We start from the raw sequence: 21,038 nt of genomic DNA, 5'->3' as shown, positions 1-21,038 counted from the left end.
GGTGTAATCATCCCCATTTCAGGGAATGTCCAATCGGTCATTAAGAATACCCCTATGGTTCAGAAAATGTCGCGTCAGTAATTCGAAAATTTGCGCTGAAGACAAGTCTTCGGCTTAAGACTGGGGGGCTTGTGTACCGTCCCGTACCAGGGCGTTGACTAAGTCAAAGTCAACGACTGGAGAGTCAAAGTCAACTCAAGGTGTCGCCCAGGTGTAGAGACGCCAAGAGGAAGCGTCGCCAAGGCAGGACAAGGCGTCGCCAAGGCAAGGCGTCGCCTGGGTGGAGGCGTCGCCAAGGCAAGGCGTCGCCTGGGCGGAGGCGTCGCCCAACCAGGGCGTCGCCAGATCAAACAGTGTAAAAGCAAGGCAATCACGGTGTGGTTCCCCGATACCCATGGGTAGGAAAGACCATGGAAGGAGCGACGTCGTGGGAAAGCCTCAGGTCCCGATATCTCGGGAAAGTGATAAAGAGAAGGAAAAGGTGGCTTCAAGGCCATAGTGATAGTACCAGTGAAGGGCAGCCTGACTCGCGAAGTACCCCTGCTGCCCCAGAGACGCCTTCGGGACAGATACGACCCAAGAGGAAGGTCACGCCCAGGATAACCGGGTGCAGGGTGTGAGAGGAAGGCAGATACGCTCTCAGAGTAAGTGGCTAGATACTTGGGGGCATGAGTTGGCACCCAAAAAGCCACCCCTAGCGCAGTAGCACTCCCAAGCAGGAGGACCCACACGTAGAAACGTCCCCAGATGGGCAGAAACGCCCCCAGATGGGGTCATGGCGTCGTGAGGCCCTCCACGTGTATGACAGCAATGCCGGAATAGAAACACCCTCTATTATGGCTCCCAAGCGTTTCAACGTTTTAAACGCGCTACATTTCGTAATTAAGCGCTTTAATGAGTGCGTTACGTTTGAGTGTAAAAGCGCTTTAAGGCGCTTTAAATGCTGGGGGCAGTTTAAATAGCGCTGAGAATGTCGGAAAAAGGGTTGGAACCTTTGGCAAATTTACGAGAAACTCTTTGGTTGCTTGCCCGTGCTTTAAGGTTACGTCAAGTGACCGGAGAATATTTTTGCCTGAAGGAGACAACACACACACATATACACAGTTTCTTTTACCACCCTCAGAGTGCCATACGCGGTGCTCAGAGACGTGGGTGGATAGTTTTTGGTGTTTCTTGCTGGCTGACTTGAGCGTCGGAGTGCACACGGCCGCTACGGCGCCTCTTTGTCCTCTTTTTTGCAGGAATTCACGGGCAACCAGCGGGAAGGAGTCCCCAGCTGACTGTTGAGGTCGTGCACGAAGACGTCCCGGTCAACCGGACGGAACAGATACCAATAATTTTTAATCTATAAAATAATATATAATCTAATTAATATAGTAATTAATTATTTTTTATTTTTAAATTATTTTTTTGTGTAAAAATATGAAGTTATAATATTGAGTAAGTATTCGGGTGTGGGGGCGCGATGACTCGGGGCTTTTCTCTGTTAACGTTGCATATGAAAGTATAGCTCACCCGGGTAGAAGCTCCCAAAATGGTGTTTTCAGTTATCTCTGGAAAATCAAAACCTTCCCCAGTGTGTTAACCACAACATGGAGAGTCCTTATAGGTAGAATACCTACAAGAGAAAATTTGAGCAGAAGAGGGGTGATCTTGAATACAATTATTTGTGCGATGTGTGAGTTAAAGGAGGAAACATGTCAACATACTTTTATTGAATGTGATGCTGCTCAGAGGGTGTGGGTGTTATGTCTTAGATGGATCGGCATTGAATCGGTCCAGCAGAACTCTATCGTACCTCATTTTGAAAGTTTTTACCTACCCCAACTTAGTAGTAGACAAAACCTCGTTTGGAAAGGAGTGTGGGCAACTACAGTGGCATGTATATGGGAGCAAAGGAATTCCGTTGTCTTTAGACAAGGGAAAGTAGATGTGGAGGAGATTGTTCAGAAAGTCCAGCTTAAGTCCTGGCAGTGGCTAAAGCACAGGGGCTCCTCTTTTAACTACTCTTTTACAGATTGGATGCTGAATCCCCTTATATGCATTAGAAGTTACAAATAAATGGGGAAGGAGGTCATGATCGCCGGTCGATGAAGTGGCGCTTCCATATGTGTCTAGTCGGTGGTCGCCATAATTATGCAAGGTCAACATGATCGCCGGTCGATGAAAAGGCGATCTCCAAGCGTGCGTAATCGGTGGTCGTCGAAGGTGTGAAAAGGTAAACATGATCGCCGGTCGATGAAGCGGCGTTCTGTCAACATGATCGCCGGTCGGTGAAACGGCGTACCCCTAACGTGCGTAGTCGGTGGTCGTCTGCAAAGGTCAACATGATTGCCGGTCGATGAAAAGGCGATCTCCAAGCGTGTGCAATCGGTGGTCGTCGAAGGTGTGAAAAGCATGATCGCCGGTCGATGAAGCGGCGTTCTGTCAACATGATCGCCGGTCGGTGAAACGGCGTTTTCCTAGCGTGCGTAGTCGGTGGTCGTCTGCAAAGGTCAACATGATCGCCGGTCGATGAAAGGGCGTTCTCCATAGGTCAACATGATCGTCGATCGAAGAAGCGACGTTCTCCATATGTGTGTAGTCGGTGGTCGCCGAAGCTCTGTAACGTGCATGGGTAACTCGTTGTGTGGCGAGGTGAATGTAGGTGGGTTCGGTTTTGGGTAACCTGTTGGTTTTTTTGGGATTGGTTTTCTCTCTTTAAGGTTGTTCTGCTCCAACCATAAAGGAGAGTTTCTTGTGTGGATGACATTGGAAGTCCACTTCTGGTTTCTGTATATGGGTTGGGATACCCCTAAGTATCCCCTTTAATTTTATTTATTCATTGCTGATAAAAAAAAAATATATATATTTTCCCTATTTAGTGTATCCTGGTAACATGAATTTTTTTTACTACTGATAAGAGATCTCTAATATTTCTTTTTCTTTAATTAACAGAGCTAAAAGGTTTGGAAGAACGAACAAGTTTATTCACTTTAAGACAAATAAAAGTAGCAACTAACAACTTTGATGAGGTGAAAAAGATTGGTGAAGGAGGATTTGGTCCTGTGTATAAGGTATCTGTCTATAATTTTGCATACTGATGTTTTAAAATTATTTTACAACATCCAAAACATTTAACATCATCCTTGGAAATGTAGGGATGTCTATCAGATGGGACATTAATAGCAGTAAAGCTACTCTCTTCTAAATCAAGACAAGGGAATCGTGAGTTCTTAAATGAGATAGGAATGATTTCTGCTTTGCAACATCCTTATCTTGTTAAACTCTATGGATGTTGTGTAGAAGGAGATCAACTATTGTTGATATATGAATATATGGAAAATAATAGCCTTGCTCGAGCTTTATTTGGTAAATCTACTTATTATATCATGAACTTTTGATTATTATCACTTATATTAACTTATGAATATGACTATATATGTTACTTTTTTCCGTTTTATATCATTTTCACAAATGAAGGTCCTGAAGAATTCCAAATAAAATTGGATTGGCCAACAAGGTACAAGATTTGTGTTGGTATTGCTGGAGGTTTGGCATACCTTCATGAAGAATCACGATTGAAGGTTGTTCACAGGGACATCAAGGCCACTAATGTGTTGCTTGATAAAGATCTCAACCCAAAAATATCTGACTTTGGTTTGGCAAAGCTTGATGATCAGGAAAACACTCATATTAGCACCCGAATAGCTGGAACATAGTAAGTTCCTATCTCTTTTGTGTAATTCAATAGAGAAATATTTTTCATGTATATGATTGTACTCTTAAGAAACAAAAAATTAAAAGGATTCATAGATGATTCACTTAACCAAATTCATTTATTTTTTAAATGCAATAATCTGGTTCGGATAAGTGGGTCAAAGAAAAATTTAGTCTCTAATGCAATCCAACATTTAAAGTAATATCTTCTAAGTAGTGGGATGAGAGTAGTTTTTTTTTTTTTGTTATATGGAAAAAAAATACAAAATTATTATGTTGTGTAACTAATAAACTTTTTAATTTTTATTATATAGTGGATATATGGCTCCAGAATATGCCATGCATGGTTATTTAACTGATAAAGCAGATGTCTATAGCTTTGGAATTGTTGTCTTGGAAATTGCATGGTTATTTAACTGATAAAGCAGATGTCTATAGCTTTGAAATTGTTGTCTTGGAAATTGTAAATGGAAATAACAATATCATTCACCGACCAAAAGAAGAATCATTCTCAATTCTTGATTGGGTGAGTACTCTAAAAAATCTGATCATGCCAATTTTTTATGAGAATATGAACTAGCTGTTGGTAATGTTATTTGATTTCTACCACTAGGCTTTAAGAGTAACATGTTGTACATTAGTCACATATCGATATGTAGAACTTTGAATTTATTTGGAAGAAATTGTCTTTATACTAATTGTTTTGCAGGCACATCTATTGAAACAAAAAGGTGATCTAATGGACCTAGTGGATAGAAGATTGGGTTCAGAGTTCAATAAAGAAGAAGCATTGGTAGTGATAAAAGTGGCTCTGTTATGCACTCAGGTGACTACAACACTTAGGCCAACAATGTCAGCAGTAGTAAGCATGCTAGAAGGAAGAAGTGTTGTTGAGGAAGTGGTTACAGAGACAAGTGAGGTATTGGATGAGAAGAGGATGGAGGCAATGAGACAATATTATCATGAGCTAAGTATAGAAGTGCCATGGACTGCTTCATCTACATCTGCATCAGATCTTTATCCAACACACCTTGATTCATCTTATTTGGACAAGAGAAATTAGCTCTTGAGAGAAATTACAATATTTTCTCATCATTATTGCAGTTGTGATTCCGTTATCTAGTGTGTTTTCATTTTAACCCTGAAATAATGTTAATCTGTGTCTACAACATACTGAGTTTTAATAATACCCAACTTGATATTAAGGAAGTTGTGTTCTGTGATCATGAGTTTATTGTTTTTATTGTGAAGAAGTCATCTTGTAAAATAATTTTATTATTTTATTGAAGTAGTGTTTTCAATTTCGTAACTATTAATTGACTTTCCATATAAAAATTAATGAATTTTTATTTTATAATTAAAGTTGTGCATAAAATACACTACTTTTTATTTGTAATTGTTTCGTTGTTTAATTTTTTAAATCGATGTAAATTTTCTTTTAATAAATTATGAAAGTTGTATATTGTACTGAATAGGATGTTCGGAACTCAGTACTCAGAGTGGATAGTTAGTAGGTCAGTTTGGGTGCTGGGCTTCTGAGTTGGCCCAGTTGTGTTGATAAGCCAGTAGGGCACGGTTAGAGCCAAAATTTGTCACGTGTTAATATAAGACTTATTAATATGATGTGTCCTAATCCTAAATACACTTTTTAAGATAAGTGTGCATTTTATGACACGAGGTGATAAGTGACATGTTGAAAAGATAAGTCAGCGTCACAGGAAGAGGTAACGCTTACTTTACATATGGATCCAAATCTGTATGTGAAAATCCTTATGTAATGCTCACTTTACATACGGATGGATCCGTATGTAAAAATCCGTATGTAATGCTCACTGTACCGACCCGTCCTCGGGCGTTGACCAAAGTCAAAGTCAAAGTCAAACGTATGGCGGGACCCACCAAGGTGGGCTCCGAAGAGGAAGGTCAGAGTTGACCGCTTTGGGCGTCGCCAGGTGTGAGCGTTGCCAGGTGTGGCCGTTGCCATGAGTGGGCGTCGCCAGATTCAGGCGTCGATACTGCCATCCCCCGATACCCACGGGTAGGGAAGACCGTAGAGGGGACGGCACAATAAGAGGCCACGGTACGGACGAGGAGGCCTCGGGCCTCGGTACCTCAGAACAGAAATAAGGGAAAGAAAAAGGTGGCTTCAAGGCCATATCCCCATTACCAGTAGGGAGTAACCTGACTCGTAAAGTACCCACGCCACCTCTGGAGAATCCCTGGGATAGACACGACCCGGGAGTGGGCCACGCCCAGGGGTAATCCATGTGCATGGTATGAGAGGAAGGCTGATACACTCCCAAGGTGAGTGACTAGAAACTGGGGCGCATGAGTTGGCACCCAGGTAGTCACCCCTTGCGCCAGATGCACTTCGAGGAAGGAAGACTTACACGCTGGAATATCCCTACGTTGGGTTACAGCGTCGTAAGGCCTTCCATGTGGAGTTGCGGTTAAGTCAGAAAGGCCACGTGGCAGTAAGCACTGAAACCCAAGGTAATAAGCTTCTCTGAAAGCTTGGTAAGGTACGTTTTCACACAGTTTACACACACTCTAATCATTTTCTCGCTTACTCGCTGTACGCACAAGTGATTGGAGAGAGAGAGAAGTTAGTTACAATTCAGTTACACACCTTCAGAGCATTTAGTTACGGTGCTCCGATACGGAGGTGTTTGGTGTTTTCTGCTTGCTGACTTGATCGTCGGAGTGCAAACGGTCGCGCGGGCGCCCTTTTCTCACTCTTTTTCAGGTACTCACGGCGGAGTAGGGTGAAGACCAAGTTGAAGACGAAGGAGTCCTTGCTCGCGAGTCAAAGTAATGCACGAAGATCTTTTCGGTCAACCGGCAGGAACATTTGGCGCCCACCGTGGGACCCGATTTAAAACATCAGTCCCACCGCAAGTATAGAGAAGTTCTGTAGCAGTTTCCGAGAGAGTTCTTTAAGAATCTTCCAAGATCCACCGTTCATCGTGAAGTGTACACAGTTTCACTGATCGCTTTTGGTCCAGTTCAAGGTTTCGTCGTTCGTTGTTGAAGTTCAGTTCAGTTCATCGTTCGTCATGGAAATTTGCTCAGTTTCCACCGTTTGTTCGTAGTTTGTTTGAAGTTTGCTGAAGATCCACCACTGTTTGTGGATTGTTCGTGGTTTGCTCTGTTTTCACCGATCAGTCCAGATCAGTTTCCACCGCTTTCCTTCAATCTTGATCAGTTCCAACCGTTGGTCCTCCGTTTATTGAAGTTTACACCATTTGTTTCCACCGGAAGAATTGTCAAGAACCACCGTAACAGTTTGAAGATTTCCAAGAAACCGCAGAAAATGAGGACAACCAGGCAAAGGTTGACGCGCGTTGAGAGTGATGATATGACCATGCAGCAGGTCATGGAGATCATGCAGGGCCTTTAGGAGGCTATGGCCGTATCGAAGGCAGAGAAAGAGCGCATGCAGGCGGATCTCGCGGCATCTCAGGCGAGAAATGAGGAGTTATGTCGTGCAAATGAGGAGTTGCGTCGCGGTTTGCGCAACAGCTTAGGGCTACGCGATGCTGACGACCGCGAGTGCTTCACTCCACCGAGGGATTTCTCCACACCGTTCTCAGAGTCGATCTTGGAGGCGGTAATCCCTCACACGTTCGTGGGTCCTAAGGTAACCTTCACGGGAATGGAGGATCCCAAGGCACATCTCACTACGTTCCACACACAGATGATTCTGGTAGGCGGCTCCGACGCCGTAAGATGCAAGCTTTTCATGAGCACTTTGACTGGAATGGCCATGGACTGGTTTGTCAGCCTTCCAAACGGCCACATCACTGCTTTCGCACAACTCTCACTGCTTTTTCGGGAACAGTACATAGCAAACAGGGCTCCACCACCAGTATCGTACGACTTGTTTGACGTAAAGCAGTATCAAGATGAGACCTTGAAGGAATACATCAACCGCTTCGAGGTGCAAGTGGTGAAGGTTGGCACCACGGAGGAGCCGATGATTGTATACGCGTTCAAAAAGGGGATGTGCCCTGGACCATTCTGTGAGTCAATCATCCGAAGCCGTCCCCTAACCTTTGCTGAGATAAGGCGTCGTGCCGTGGAACACATCGCCACTGAGGGTGAGGTGTGCGAAAAGCGCACAAGCAACGCCCAAGAGCACCGTCGCGTGCACAACCCGCTAGGGTCAATGAGGCCACGACGGGAAGGAAGAATCAGGACAGGAAGCGCCCATACGAGGCGAGGAGGACCCAGGCTAGGGGGCGAGCAGAAGGGAATAGGTCGGCGAGGGAGGGAAATAGGCTGCTAAGGCACAATTTTGTGGTAGAGTTGAAGGATCTCATCGTCGTTCCTAACATAGCAGAGAGGCTGAGGCCACCAGTGAAGACTGACAAAGTACTGGGACCTCACAAAGATTCGTGGTTTGAGTTCCACAAGGCTTTTGGGCACCACATCAACAACTGCTTGGCGCTGGGCCATCGGTTGGATGAGCTGGTGAAGAGCAGTTTTCTGAAGGATTATCTGGTCGGGTCTTCTACGACCGCAGCCTTGACAGTACCAGAAGAGGATCAGGCACACGAGATGCCGATCCATGGAGAAGTCCACACCATCTCTGGTGGCTTCTCAAGAGGAGGGCCCACTACCTCTTAGCGCAAGAGGTATGTGAGGTCAGTTAATTCAATTGCTGAGGAAGGTTTGGATGACCCGTGGGAGTCAGACCTTGTGTTCACGAAGGCTGACCTGCGCGATGTCGTCCCACATGATAATGACCCCGTGGTCATTTCGGTCGTCACCGCTGGGAGAAGGGTGCACCGAGTTCTAGTGGACCAGGACAGTTGATAAGTGCCTAATTTCAGTAATATTTCATATTAAAATATATGCACTTATGAGGATTTATTGCTAATTTACATATAAAATAATCCCTAATTTATGAATTTATACCTTTTTATATTTTTTATGATCTTTATTTGAATAAGAGTATTTTATTCCCAAATTTGGTGTTAATTGCATATTTCTAAGGAAGATTGGAGATTTGGATTTAAGATGAATGATTTGAGCTAAAAAGATAAAGATAGAAGGTCCCAGAATGGAAAAAGACGAAAAGAAAGATTGGGCCTTTTTATGTTTTATCATTTAGCCCATTAGCGCGACATAGGAAGCAACCTAACCCTAGAAACTAGGATAAATAGAGGGCTAGAGGTTCAATTGTAGTGTGCCAGATTGAGAGGAAAACATCATACAGTGAATTGTAACCCAATTGGGAGAATGGAAGGTGATAGAAGTATGCGTGGCTAATTCTACCATTTGGGATTGGGAGTAATCTGCTCAAACTTTTATGTATTGAGGTGATATCTTATATATTAATATTTAGTTCTTGATTGATTATTGGTATTGTTGTTTTACTTTTAATTTTCCATGACAAATTGAGAATCTTAAATCTGACCGGGAGGTATTTTTAGGGTTTGGACCTAAACAACAATACTTAACATATTTGAGTGCTAGGAATAAACTTGAAATGTTAATTGCTATTAACGTCTGAGCTTCGTTCTAAGTTGTTCTGATAATTATGCGAGGGATCGATAGTTAGGGAACATTCTTAAGGATTTTATATGCGAGGAATCAATATAAATGATTTTTATACGGGCATCAATTTCAATTAAAGAACTTAATATTGACATGCTAATCAAAATACATGAGAGTGAGAGATATGAAACCTAATCCCTATTTTTCCAATTGAAACAACTAATTCTTTTTCTGTTTTCTTATTGATCATCGTCAACCCAACCACTTTCAGTACACTTTTAATTGTTTCGTTTTATATTTAGCGATTATTGTACTTGATAATTCACTGTTCCTTGTGGGATCGATATCCGTCCTTAGGGACAATTATTACTTCTGATTTGTTGTGATTAACGCGGTGCACTTGCCGTAAAAAGTCATCAAATTTTTGGCGCCGTTGCCAGAAAACAGGTTTGATTTGTTGAGTATAATTTCCTAAATATTGTGAATATTTTAATTGTTTTATTTGTTTTAATTTTGTTTTTTTTTAAACAGATTTGTTTTTATTTTATTTTAATTTGCTGATTTGTTGTGATTATTTTAATTCTTATTTTGATTTTAGTTATTTCTATTTATTTTAGATTTAGTTTGATTTTTGTTTTGATTTTATTTTATTTTAGTTATTTTTAGGTTTAGTTACGTAGTTTTATTTAGGTTTAGGTAGTTTTTATTTATTTATTTATTAGTACTAGTTTTAGTTTATATTTTTACGTAAACTTAGTTTACGTAGTATCTTTAAAATAAGTTAGTTAGTTGTTTACGTTTCTGTTTTATTTGTTTTATTCTATTTTGTTTTTATTCCTAGTATTTATTTTATTCTGTTTTTATTTCTTGATTTTAGTTATTTCTCGTCTTCGTTGTTTTCTTCTATTCTGTTTTAGTTATTTATTTTATTTATATATTTTTATTTTTATTTTATTTTTGTTATATTTTTTTTTCTGAATATCTTTGTTTTATTTTCTTAGTGTCATTTTAGTGTTTTGTTTTTGTTTTATTTTATCTTTAAGTTTTAATTTGTAGTTTATTGATTTTATTTTAGTTAGCTATTTAAATTCTTGTTTATTTTTGAATTTTCAAAAAAAAAAAAATTAAAAAATAAATAAATAATATAAAATATAAAATTGCGGTTACTACTTGTGAATTTTTCCTTCTAACCCTTGCATTAGCTGTTTTTATATGATATTGAAAGGTCAAGTTCCAGAAGACCACTTGCTATTTGAATCAGAAATTGAGAAGGTGGTCAGAAAAAATCGAAAATCAAAGACAAAAGAGAATCAAGAAGATAATAGAGAGTATTCTTCCACATCTTCTTCTTTTTCCATTGATATTTTTCAGGAGAATAACAACATGGCGGGGGAGGAAACACCACCTCCTAGGAGAACTCTTGGAGATTATGCCATACATCAAGGGCCTAGACACTTTTCTAGCATTGCAGTGCCTGCAACTAATAGGGCCTTGGAGATGAAGCCTACGTTCCTTACCCTCATTAGTACCAATCAATTCACGGCGATGGATCATGAGGATCCTCATACACACTTGGCTACTTTTTATGAATTGGTGGGAACTATGAGTTTCCAATCAGGTGATCTTGAGAGTGTATACATGCGTTTATTTCCTTTTCTTTGGCAGGGAAAGCAAAGGAGTGGCTTATATCTCATCCTAATCAGAGTTTAACCAAATGGAAGGATGTGGAGGAAAATTTTTTGCAAAGATTTTTCCCAATCTCTCGTTACATCAATGCTAAGTCTGAAATATCTATGTTCAGACAAGGAGTAGAAGAGTCTTTCTGTGAGACATGGGAGAGATTCAAGAGGATGCTGAGAAAATGCCCAAACCATGGGTTTGAAGATATTGCTCAACTGAGCATATTTATTAATGGTCTCAGATCAAATACAAAGATGCTCCTAGATGCCGCGGCTGGTGGCACAATGATGGTTGTTGAAGCAGATCAAGCAACGAGGATTATAGAAGTTTTGGCCACAACTGACTATCAAGCTCAACATGATAGACGAAATCATCAAAAAAGAGGAGTATTGGAGTTAAACACTGCAGATGCATTGCTAGCTCAAAACAAAATTCTGACACAACAACTTGAGCAACTGACCGCACATATGACCCAATTACCCCAAAAGTTGCATGTTGTTCAATCACTCCAAAGTCAGAATGTACCTCTCAGGTGTGATTTTTTTGGAGGTGATCATCCTAATGGTCACTGTTCTTATCAGAACAACGCATGTTGTTCAATCAAGGAAGGCAAGGCGGTTTTTCCAACAATTATCCTCAAGGTTGGAAAAATAATCAAAATCAAAATTTTGGATGGAAGCAAGACTATAATTCATCCAACAAGCAAGGGTCGTTCCAACAGCAGCATCAATCGAATTCTCCATCTATTCCTGACAGGATGAATAAAGTTGAAGATGTTTTGTCAAAGATTGTGAGTACACAGGAAAATAGTATGGCTTCGAATTAGGAGCATGGAAACTCAGATAGGACAACTATCTAAACAAATGTCACAACTCACACAAACTGTAGAAGGGAAAATTGGCCAATTCTCACCAACCCCAAGGAGCATTGCAATAACATCACTACTGAGGGTGATGAGAAAACTAGAGAAGAAAATGGTGAGATGGTGAAGGTTGAAAAAGAAAGGGAAAAAATAAGGAAGAGGGAGAAAATTGTGAAATTGTAGAAATCACAAAAGAAATATCCCACAGGAACATAAAAAAAGAAAAGGAAGGATTATTTTCTGACAATTTGCTTCCAAAAAATTATTTTGTGGGATGGCCAGAGAAAAAGACATATTTTGATGAAGTTAGAAGGAAGATATGTTGTTTTAAAAATAAATATGGAGAGAAGGAAGCAGGGAGCAGGGAGCAGTTTCTCAAAAATTTGCCAAAGAAATTCAGGGATCCAGGGAGTTTTACTATTTCTGTGTCAATTGGTAATTTATTTGTGTATAATGCTTTATTGGACATAGGGTCAACTGTAAATTTGATGCCATTATCCATGTTAAGACAGATAGGTAACTTGGAGGTTAAACCCACCAAGATGCAGTTACAATTGCCTGACAGAACAGTGAAGTATCCCTATGGTGTGGTTGAAGATGTCCTTATGCAAATAGAAAAATTCATATTTCCAGTGGATTTTGTTATCCTGGACATGAAAGAAGATGAGGAGGTCCCTTTGATTCTCGGCAGACCTTTAACGAAAACTGCTAAAGTCATAGTTGATGTTGACAAGGGAGAAATTCTTGTAAGGTCTCATGATGAAGAGGTAAAATTTAATCTTTTTAATGATGTAACCAAGTGTACTGCAGATGAGACTGGGAAACAAGAGGAAATTCCAAGAAATAGTGAAAAGATGAAGAGTTCAAAGTCAAAGGAGAAAGTTATACGTCATGAAAAGTTAGAGGCAAAAGGAGACAATCAAGGAAAGCTAGTGGAAGGAGAGGAGTATCGTCCAGGACAACCTATCATGCTCAACGCAGGTAGGGGTAGAGGAAGGAAGAAAACGAGAAAATTATGTGTCATCAAGGAATTGAAGAAGGACGGAAAAATTGAAGTTGAAGAGCCATATTCAAGACGGGCAAAAGTGATAACAAAAGCACGGGTGGACCAAGATAAATATCCTCCTTGATAACAAACTTTCGTCAAGCTATATGACGTTAAACGAGGACATGTTCTATTAGTCAAGGGGGCAGATCCAGCTAATAAAGCAAGACTATAGATAAAGATTTTAACAAAAAGCTGGATGCCTTATTAAGAAGAGAGGATTGAGCAAAAATATGGTTTTATCTTTCTAATTCTCTTTTCTTTTCAATTATTTGAATTTTATTTTCTGTTTAGTTTTTATTTATTTTATTTTATTTTTTGGTTATTTTGTTATTTTGTTATTTTGTTTATTTTTTTAGTTTGTTTTAATTGCTTATTTTGTATTTTGAATAAATTTGTTGTTTTTGTTAGTTTTAGGTTTTGAATTATCTTTCTTGAATAAATTTCCAGTTTTAATTTGTTTGTTTTCTAGTTTATTTTTCTCAAATAAAAAAAAAGAACTAGAATATTAATTTTGAATTGTGGAAAAAAGAATTTGTGTTTAGATATTAAATAGTGAGATGAATTAGACACAGGTTAGAAAATAAAATATGATTGAATCCCTATTCAAATGTAGTTAAAATTATGATACATGAAAATTTAACAGGATGATTGATTAGGACAGATAATGACAAGACAAGAAGGAATGAAACCATTTAAACCAAGTGAGTGTGTGAACCTTAAACAGTTTTGAGGGTTTTACTGATGAATTGACAGTTGTGGTTGCTTAATTTTTATTTTTGTTGCATCATAAAAGAGCATGAATATGATTGAGGCATTTGTTTGTGTTAATTAGGAGCCAGGGCCAAAAAGCCAACCTTTATATTAGATACCATATTTTTTATATCCCCTTTGGGCCAAGAAATTTTTTGTTAATATTGCATCTTAACTTTTATTGATATAATTTTTCACCCTTTAGCATGTCTAAGGAAGGAGAACATAGATGCAATACATATAGAAAAGGGAATGGTTGGTTCTGATTTTGAAAGTTCAAAAAGTTGAAAATAGGAAGAATCTTTTCCTATTATTGAAAAAAAAAGAGAAACAGAAGAAGAAAAAGAAATAAAAAAAGAAAGATAGAATTTATTTTTCATGAAAATCATGAAAAGAAAGAAAATGAGGAAAAAAGTGACATCGAAAGAAAGTGGTAACTAGATAACATATATGTTCTCTATAATTGAATTGTAGGTATGTTCTTCTTCTTTAAGATGTGCATTTTGTTATCTAAGAAAAACCAATATTTTTTGGAAGCCCAGCCTCATTACAACCCTGGAAAAGACCTCAAGATTCATGTTTCTAATATGTTTGTGATTTGAAGATGAAATGAAAAGCAACTGTGATTTGTTATGATTCAGTGAAAATATAGAGAAACACTTACCTGTGAGCGCATATGAGAAGATATTCCTTGATGAATTGTCATTTGTTTGTTTTGATTTGATCTTGGAAGTTGATTGTGTCTATAATTTTCTATATTTGAATTTGGAAGCATCATAAGTTCTAATTTGATCTATTGTATAGTGAATTAAGCTGTTCGATATTTAAATTCAAATATATTCATTTACTTTGCTTGAGGACAAGCAAGATTCTAAGTTGGGGAGAGTGATAAGTGCCTAATTTCAGTAATATTTCATATTAAAATATAGGCACTTATGAGGATTTATTGCTAATTTACATATAAAATAATCCCTAATTTATGAATTTATACATTTTTATATATTTTATGATCTTTATTTGAATAAGAGTATTTTATTCCCAAATTTGGTGTTAATTGCAGATTTCTAAGGAAGATTGGAGATTTGGATTTAAGATAAATGATTTGAGCTAAAAAGATAAAGATAGAAGACCCTAGAATGGAAAAAGATGAAAAGAAAGATTGGGCCTTTTTATGTTTTATCATTTAGCCCATTAGTGCGACATAGGAAGCAACCTAACCCTAGAAAACTAGGATAAATAAAGGGCTAGAGGCTCAATTGTAGTGTGCCAGATTGAGAGGAAAACACCATAGAGTGAATTGTAACCCAATTGGGAGAATGGAAGGTGATAGAAGTATGCGTGGCTAATTCTACCATTTGGGATTGAGAGTAATCTACTCAAACTTTTATGTATTGGGGTGATATCTTATATGTTAATATTCAGTTCTTGATTGATTATTGGTATTGTTGTTTTACTTTTAATTTTCCGTGACAAATTGAGAATCTTAAATCTGACTGGGAGGTATTTTTAGGGTTTGGACCTAAACAACAATACTTAACATATTTGAGTGCTAGGAATAGACTTGAAATGTTAATTGCTATTAACGTCTGAGCTTTGTTCTAAGTTTTTCTTATAATTATGCGAGAGATCGATAGTAAGGGAACATTCTTAAGGATTTTATATGCGAGGAATCGATATAAATGATTTTTATACGGGCATCAATTTCAATTAAAGAACTTAATATTGACATGCTAATCAAAATACATGAGAGTGAGAGAGATGAAACCTAATCCCTATTTTTCCAATTGAAACAACTAATTCTTTGTCTGTTTTCTTATTGATCATCGCCAACCCAACCACTTTCAATACACTTTTAATTGTTTTGTTTTATATTTAGCGATTATTGTACTTGATAATTTGCTGTTCCTTGTGGGATCGATATCCGTCCTTAGGGACAATTATTACTTCTGACAAACGCGGTGCACTTGCCGTAAAAAGTCATCAGCAGTTCAGCAGATGTCATGTTCTGGTCCACCTTCAACAAGCTGCAACTGTCCCCTGACCTGCTGAGGCCATACACAGGATGTTTGTATGGGTTCGTAGGGGACCAAGTCAAGGTACGCGGCTACCTGGAGCTAAGGACGACGTTTACTGATGGAACGACGTCACGTACCGAGAGCATTCGATACTTAGCTGTGAATGCCACTTCATATACGCCCATGGAGGTAGAGCCCATGGAACAGGCGATGCCTGTTGAAGCTACGCCTGTCGAGGCGATACCCGCTGAGGAAACGTCAAGGGAAGCCGCACCCTTGGAAGAAGCACATGGCGAGGCCTCGCCCATGGAAGAAGTATCCGATGAGGTCTCGCCCATGGAGGAAGCATCCGAGGAGGCGTCGCCTGAAGTAACTGGTGAGCCGACGCCTAGGAGAGAGGGTGAATCTAGACCTTTAGGATGAGGCCAGGGAAGAGGCGAGAATAAAGGCTGAAGCTATGAAGAGAAGGGTGGAGCATCAGTACAACTCTAAGGTGAAGCCGCGACAATTCCAAGTAGCTGACCTGGTCATGCGCAAGGCTCACCCATATGAGTTGGAGAACAAGTTGTCTCCCAAGTGGACAGGGCCCTTTAGAGTAACCGAGGCTAAGGGGAACGGTTCGTACAAGCTTGAGACTCTGGAAGGAGGCCCCATTCCACGCACCTGGAACGCAGCCCATTTAAAGTTTTACTTTATTTAAAGAGCACTATGTAGTACACAGTTTTAAAAGGGGACACTCTTTCTCCCTTTCGGGGGTTTTTTAATGAGGTCACCTAAGTAATAAAAGAAGTTCAAGAATACATTGTCTCATCTTCCTTTTCCTTTTTCTTGTAATGTAAGGAAATGCTAGAGGGAAAGGCCGCTGCTTTGGGCGTCGCCAGGGGTAGGCGTCGCCAGGTGTGGGTGTCGTCGGGTATGGGCGAGGACGCCAAGCGCGCAAACCAGCTTGGACGGATCGCCACCCCAAAGGGAGCGGCGGGAGTGCACTCCTTCGGCGTGGGCGTCAAGTTTAAAAGGTACGGATAGCAAAGTTAAAATTTGGGCGTTTAGTCCCTGGGCAAGGGTTAACGGATTCCTTCGGGACGCCCCCTCCCAGGTGAGAAAGGCTAGCCCCGGTGTCTGATGCCTCGACACCTCGCGAGGAAGTGGCGGGGGGCGTTTCCTTCGAGTGTGGGCATCAAGCAGTAAGGAAGTTTGGAGTAGTGGAGAGCCAGGCGACTCTGGTGCAGATACACGACATATAGGAGAAGCGCCATCTTTAGGGAAACCTTCTCCTTAGGCGTAATCACCAAAGTCCCTGGTCATCTTTGCGTTTAGACACACCGGGGACGATACTACACTGCTTTCAGCATGCCTCTCCTCGGGCGTGGGCACCAAGAACACTGATCGCTTTGGTGTTTTTAGACACTCCGGGGACGAAACTACGCTGCCTTCGGGCGGGCCTCTCCTCGGGCGTGGGCACCAAGAGCGCAGAGATAAGGGCTAAGTTGCTTTGGTGTTTAGACACCCCGAGGACGATACGGCGCTGCTGTAGCAGGCCTCTCCTCGGGCGTGGGCACCAAAGCGCGACTTTGTCCCAAGTGTTTAGACACGCTAAGGACGATACGACCTTACGTTCAGCAGGTCTCTCCTCGAGCGTGGACACCCAGTGCACGTAAGCAGGCTTCGGCCAAGATAAGCCCTCCACGCCCTCGAGCGATGTCGAGGCCACAGAAGAGCTAAGTCCTCCCTCGCCCTCGAGCGATGTCGAGGCCATAGAAGAGAGGAGCCCTCCTTCATCTTTAAATGATGACGAGGCTGGTAGCGTCTTTGGCAGCAATTGCCTTAGGGCCTAAGAGGAGTAAGTAAAGATCAAGTTGAAATTATTACAAGTCAAAGAGGCAGAAGAAATTCGAAGAGCGAAAAGAAAGCGTAGACCAAGGCCGGAAGAGGCGATGGCAAATAGAGCGTAAACACAAGTTATCCAAAGCAGTAAGAGCAGAAAAAAACACACAAGAGTACGAAGCCAATAAGTTATATTCAAATGTGCAGAAGTGTTCGCAGCAGATACAAAGTTATGAGAACAAGAGGTTAAAAAAGAACAATTATATATACATGTACGGTGTTACAAGTATTTACAAAGTCACAGAAAGAGGCTAGTCCTCATGAGCTTCTAAGGGCACTATTTTGCCCTCTACAATTTCGTTGAAAGGTCTGCACTCGGAGACGTTGATCCCGGGGTTCGCGCAAGCCGCTTGGGCAAGGGCCTCAGCAAACCCATCGGCGAGGGCACTCGCGGCGTCTTGGACCAGCTCTTGCTCCGCCTTTTTAAATTACTCAGCTTGAGAGGCTAGCTCTCGGTCTTTGGCCGTTAAAGCTTCGACCAGCTCTTGATCTTTAGCCTCCAGAGCCTTGACCATCTCCGCCCGCAAGGTTGTGTTTTCAGCCGCTAGCAAGTCACAAGTATTGGTCTTGGCCTCAAGTGCTGCCTCGGTTTTGGCCAGCTTCTGCTCTCGATCGACGCAGTGGTCTTCAAGTTTCTTCTGTTGTGCCTTAGAAGTTTCCACTGCGTCTTTGAGGTCCACTACCTGCACACACAGAGGCACCACCTGCCCCAGGAGTTCAGCATGGGCTTGCCCCGCTTCGTGCAACCTTTTGCTAGCCTCCTCTTTTGCCTGATCGCGCCAAGTGTTGGCATAGGCCATGAAGGAACCAAGGTAGAAGTTCATGCCGTCCTTCTTGGCCCCCTCGGATTGGCCCCTTGGAGAGACTTTGTGAAAGTAACCTCGTAGCATTTCTTGGACTGGGGGTGGAAGCTTTGGTGCAGGTGTGGTTGGAGCAGGCTCAGATTCAACCCCGCCCTCCAAGGCCAGTTGTTGTGGAGATGAGGTGGCGCTTGGAGGGTGCTCCCTTAGCGAATCAGCACCTTGGTTTGAGGAGGAGGTGGAGGTGACGACCTTAGCGGTTCTCCTCCTCTTGAAGACTTGTCCTTCGGCAGAGTCCTCTTCATCGTCCGAAGGCAACACCACCACCCCTTTGCCTTTGTCTAGGGGGGCTGGTGTTGCGGTGGTTTCGGCCAAGGCAAGTGGCACGACCGCTATAGGAGGAGGAGAGTGTGGGGTGTGAGTTGGAGAGGGAAGTGTTTGGGAAGGTGTTGCTTGAGGTGGGTTTTGGGGGCAAGAGGTAGGGGAGGTGGGAGCAGTATCGGAGGTTGGGTGTGTGGGGTCCCCAACTCTTTTGGATGTGGCTTCGCCTTTGGTTTTCAAGGCTTGGGCGAGCCTCAGTCTCTTGTTTCTATCCATCTTAGAATCTGCACCAAAAAAGCAAACCGAGCAAGGGTTAGACACGAGCTAAGCTAAAAACATGAAGTAAACAGATAATTCGCAAACAAGCAAGGGTAGAAATCAAGGCAGTTGAATGAGGAATGGTTCCCATACTTATGTATTTCGTGAGGGCCTCAGTGTCGTATTCACGAGTTATCAGCGTAGAGGTATCAAGGACCCCCACGCTAGCCAGAATCTGGCAAACATCTCGATCAGTCGAGGGCAGCTCATCTAAGGACTTAGGCTTGGTCAACTTGACTTCTTGCACCCAGTACAAAGGGAAGCCATCCAAAGCGGCGTGGTCGTGCTCAGAGCAGCACACCTTGAAGAATTTTCCCCTCCCGCCTTTGTAAGATTGCTGGAATAGGGAGAGGATGACTCTTCCGGCGATGCCGCTGAAGCTCACCCATAAGCTTTTCCCTTGCCTCTTCACCTCGAAGAAGTGAAGGAAGATGTCTACTGAGGGGGGCTGGCCAAAGTACCCGCAGAGAATCCCAAATGCCTTGATGAAGGCCCAGCTGTTGGGATGCAGCTGGGCAGGGGCGACATTTATTTCGGTCAAGAGCTCTCTCTCGAACCCAGAAAAAGGTAAACGCATCCCAATGCGCTTGAATACTGTTTGGTAGAAGAAAAAGAATGGCACCCAATTGTTGGACCTCTCGTCCCCGCAGACAGGTTCGCCTGGGGTGCCGGGGAGCAGAGATATGTCCACGTCGTGCCTCCTAGCGAAGGCGCGGTGCTGGTATACGCTTGGGTCGCCAATGTGGTCCCTCCAATCCTTCATGGAGGTTAAGCTTGAGCACTCAGAGAGCAACTCGTCAGGGGCCCAGGGGTAAAGGGCTCTGTAGTTGACCCTTGGAGGTGGTGGATTGGCAGTCGTTTTAGTACGCGCCATTGAGGAAAGCTGAAGAATGAAGAAGAGAAAGGGTTTAGCAAATGAAGGTTAAGGTGCAAGAGGGGAAGAAACCCTAGGAAAAACCCTACCCACATGAGAGATTGAGAAGAGGGAAAACAGATAAATGAGGAAGGAAAGTGCGAATGCGAAGAAGATAAACAGACCCAGGCAGTAATATTAACACAGAAAGTCAAGAGAAAGAGCCATCGAAGGAGAAAAATCATACCTTTGAGAGTTTGGGTTGATGAAGACTTTAGGTGTGAAGAGAGAATGCAGAGAGAGCTTCAAGAAGATGAACAGTGTGGAGGAATGCGAAGAGTGATGGAACAGTAACTGGGAACGCGCGTTTTTGAAAGATATAATGTAAACTCGAGGAGCGCGAGAGGCGTTAAGTGATGGCCGTGCGATCGGGCCACGTGTCAAGAGATTAAGGCATGACTTAAGGTGTCACATCACCAGCGCAGAGAATGTCACGTCACCAGCTCATAGAATGTCACGCCATCAGAATGCCACGTGGACGGTAGGGCGAGGCCTTAGTCTTTTCGCTGAAAACAGTTATCAGCTCAAGACTGGGGGACTTGTGTACCGACCCGTCCCCGAGCGTTGACCAAAGTCAAAGTCAAAGTCAAACGTATGGCGTGACCCACCAAGGGGGGCTCCGAAGAAGAAGGTCAGAGTTGACCGCTTTGGGCGTCGCCAGGTGTGGGCGTTGCCAGGTGTGGGCGTCGCCATGAGTGGGCGTCGCCAGATTCAGGCGCCGATATTGCCATTCCCCGATACCCACGGGTAGGGAAGACCGTGGAGGGGACGGCACAATAAGAGGCCTTGGGTCCCGGTACCTTAGAACAAAAATAAGGGAAAGAGAAAGGTGGCTTCAAGGCCATATCCCTAGTACCAGTAGGGAGTAACCTGACTCGTGAAGTACCCACGCCACCTTTGGAGAATCCCTGGGATAGACACGACTCGGGAGAGGGCCACGCCCAGGGGTAATCCATGTGCATGGTACGAGAGGAAGGCTGATACACTCCTAGGGTGAGTGACTAGAAACTGGGGCGCATGAGTTGGCACCCAGGTAGTCACCCCTTGCGCCAGATACACTTCAAGGAAGGAAGACTTATACGCTGGAATTTCCCTACGTTGGGTTACAGCGTTGTAAGGCCTTCCACATGGTGTTGCGGTTAATTCAGAAAGGTCACGTGGCAGTAAGCACTGAACCCCAAGGTATATAAGCTTCTCTGAAAGCTTGGTAAGGTACGTTTTCACATAGTTTACACACACTCTAATC

The 21,038-nt window shown here is 42.2% G+C and overlaps 1 protein-coding gene and 1 pseudogene across 1 annotated transcript; one reads left to right on the top strand and one right to left on the bottom strand.

Annotated features, from left to right (window-relative positions):
• Window positions 1-3,182: 3,182 nt before the first annotated feature.
• Window positions 3,183-4,870, top strand: LOC137834446 (putative leucine-rich repeat receptor-like serine/threonine-protein kinase At3g14840). The gene is made up of 5 exons (XM_068642497.2): window positions 3,183-3,351; window positions 3,463-3,700; window positions 4,014-4,082; window positions 4,144-4,225; window positions 4,409-4,870. Exons 1-5 carry the CDS (start codon window positions 3,231-3,233, stop codon window positions 4,760-4,762), a joined length of 864 nt encoding a protein of 287 aa, XP_068498598.1. The 5' UTR covers window positions 3,183-3,230; the 3' UTR covers window positions 4,763-4,870.
• Window positions 4,871-10,974: 6,104 nt separating this feature from the next.
• LOC137836262 (small nucleolar RNA R71) lies at window positions 10,975-11,080 on the bottom strand (annotated as a pseudogene).
• Between the last annotated feature and the right edge of the window lie 9,958 nt (window positions 11,081-21,038).

This window comes from Phaseolus vulgaris, chromosome 5, assembly GCF_051622355.1.
Source record: "Phaseolus vulgaris cultivar YP4 chromosome 5, ASM5162235v1, whole genome shotgun sequence".
NCBI classification, from domain to species: domain Eukaryota; kingdom Viridiplantae; phylum Streptophyta; class Magnoliopsida; order Fabales; family Fabaceae; genus Phaseolus; species Phaseolus vulgaris.
Note: the sequence above shows the minus strand (reverse complement) of the source record. Positions and strands in the feature narration are given on the sequence as shown.

Coding starts and splice junctions, on each gene's coding strand:
- LOC137834446 (XM_068642497.2), top strand. CDS start 3,231: ATGATTTCTGCTTTGCAACATCCTTATCTTGTTAAACTCTATGGATGT. Junction 3,701..4,013: donor ACCCGAATAGCTGGAACATA/GTAAGTTCCTAT, acceptor TTTATTATATAG/TGGATATATGGCTCCAGAAT. Junction 4,226..4,408: donor CATTCTCAATTCTTGATTGG/GTGAGTACTCTA, acceptor ATTGTTTTGCAG/GCACATCTATTGAAACAAAA.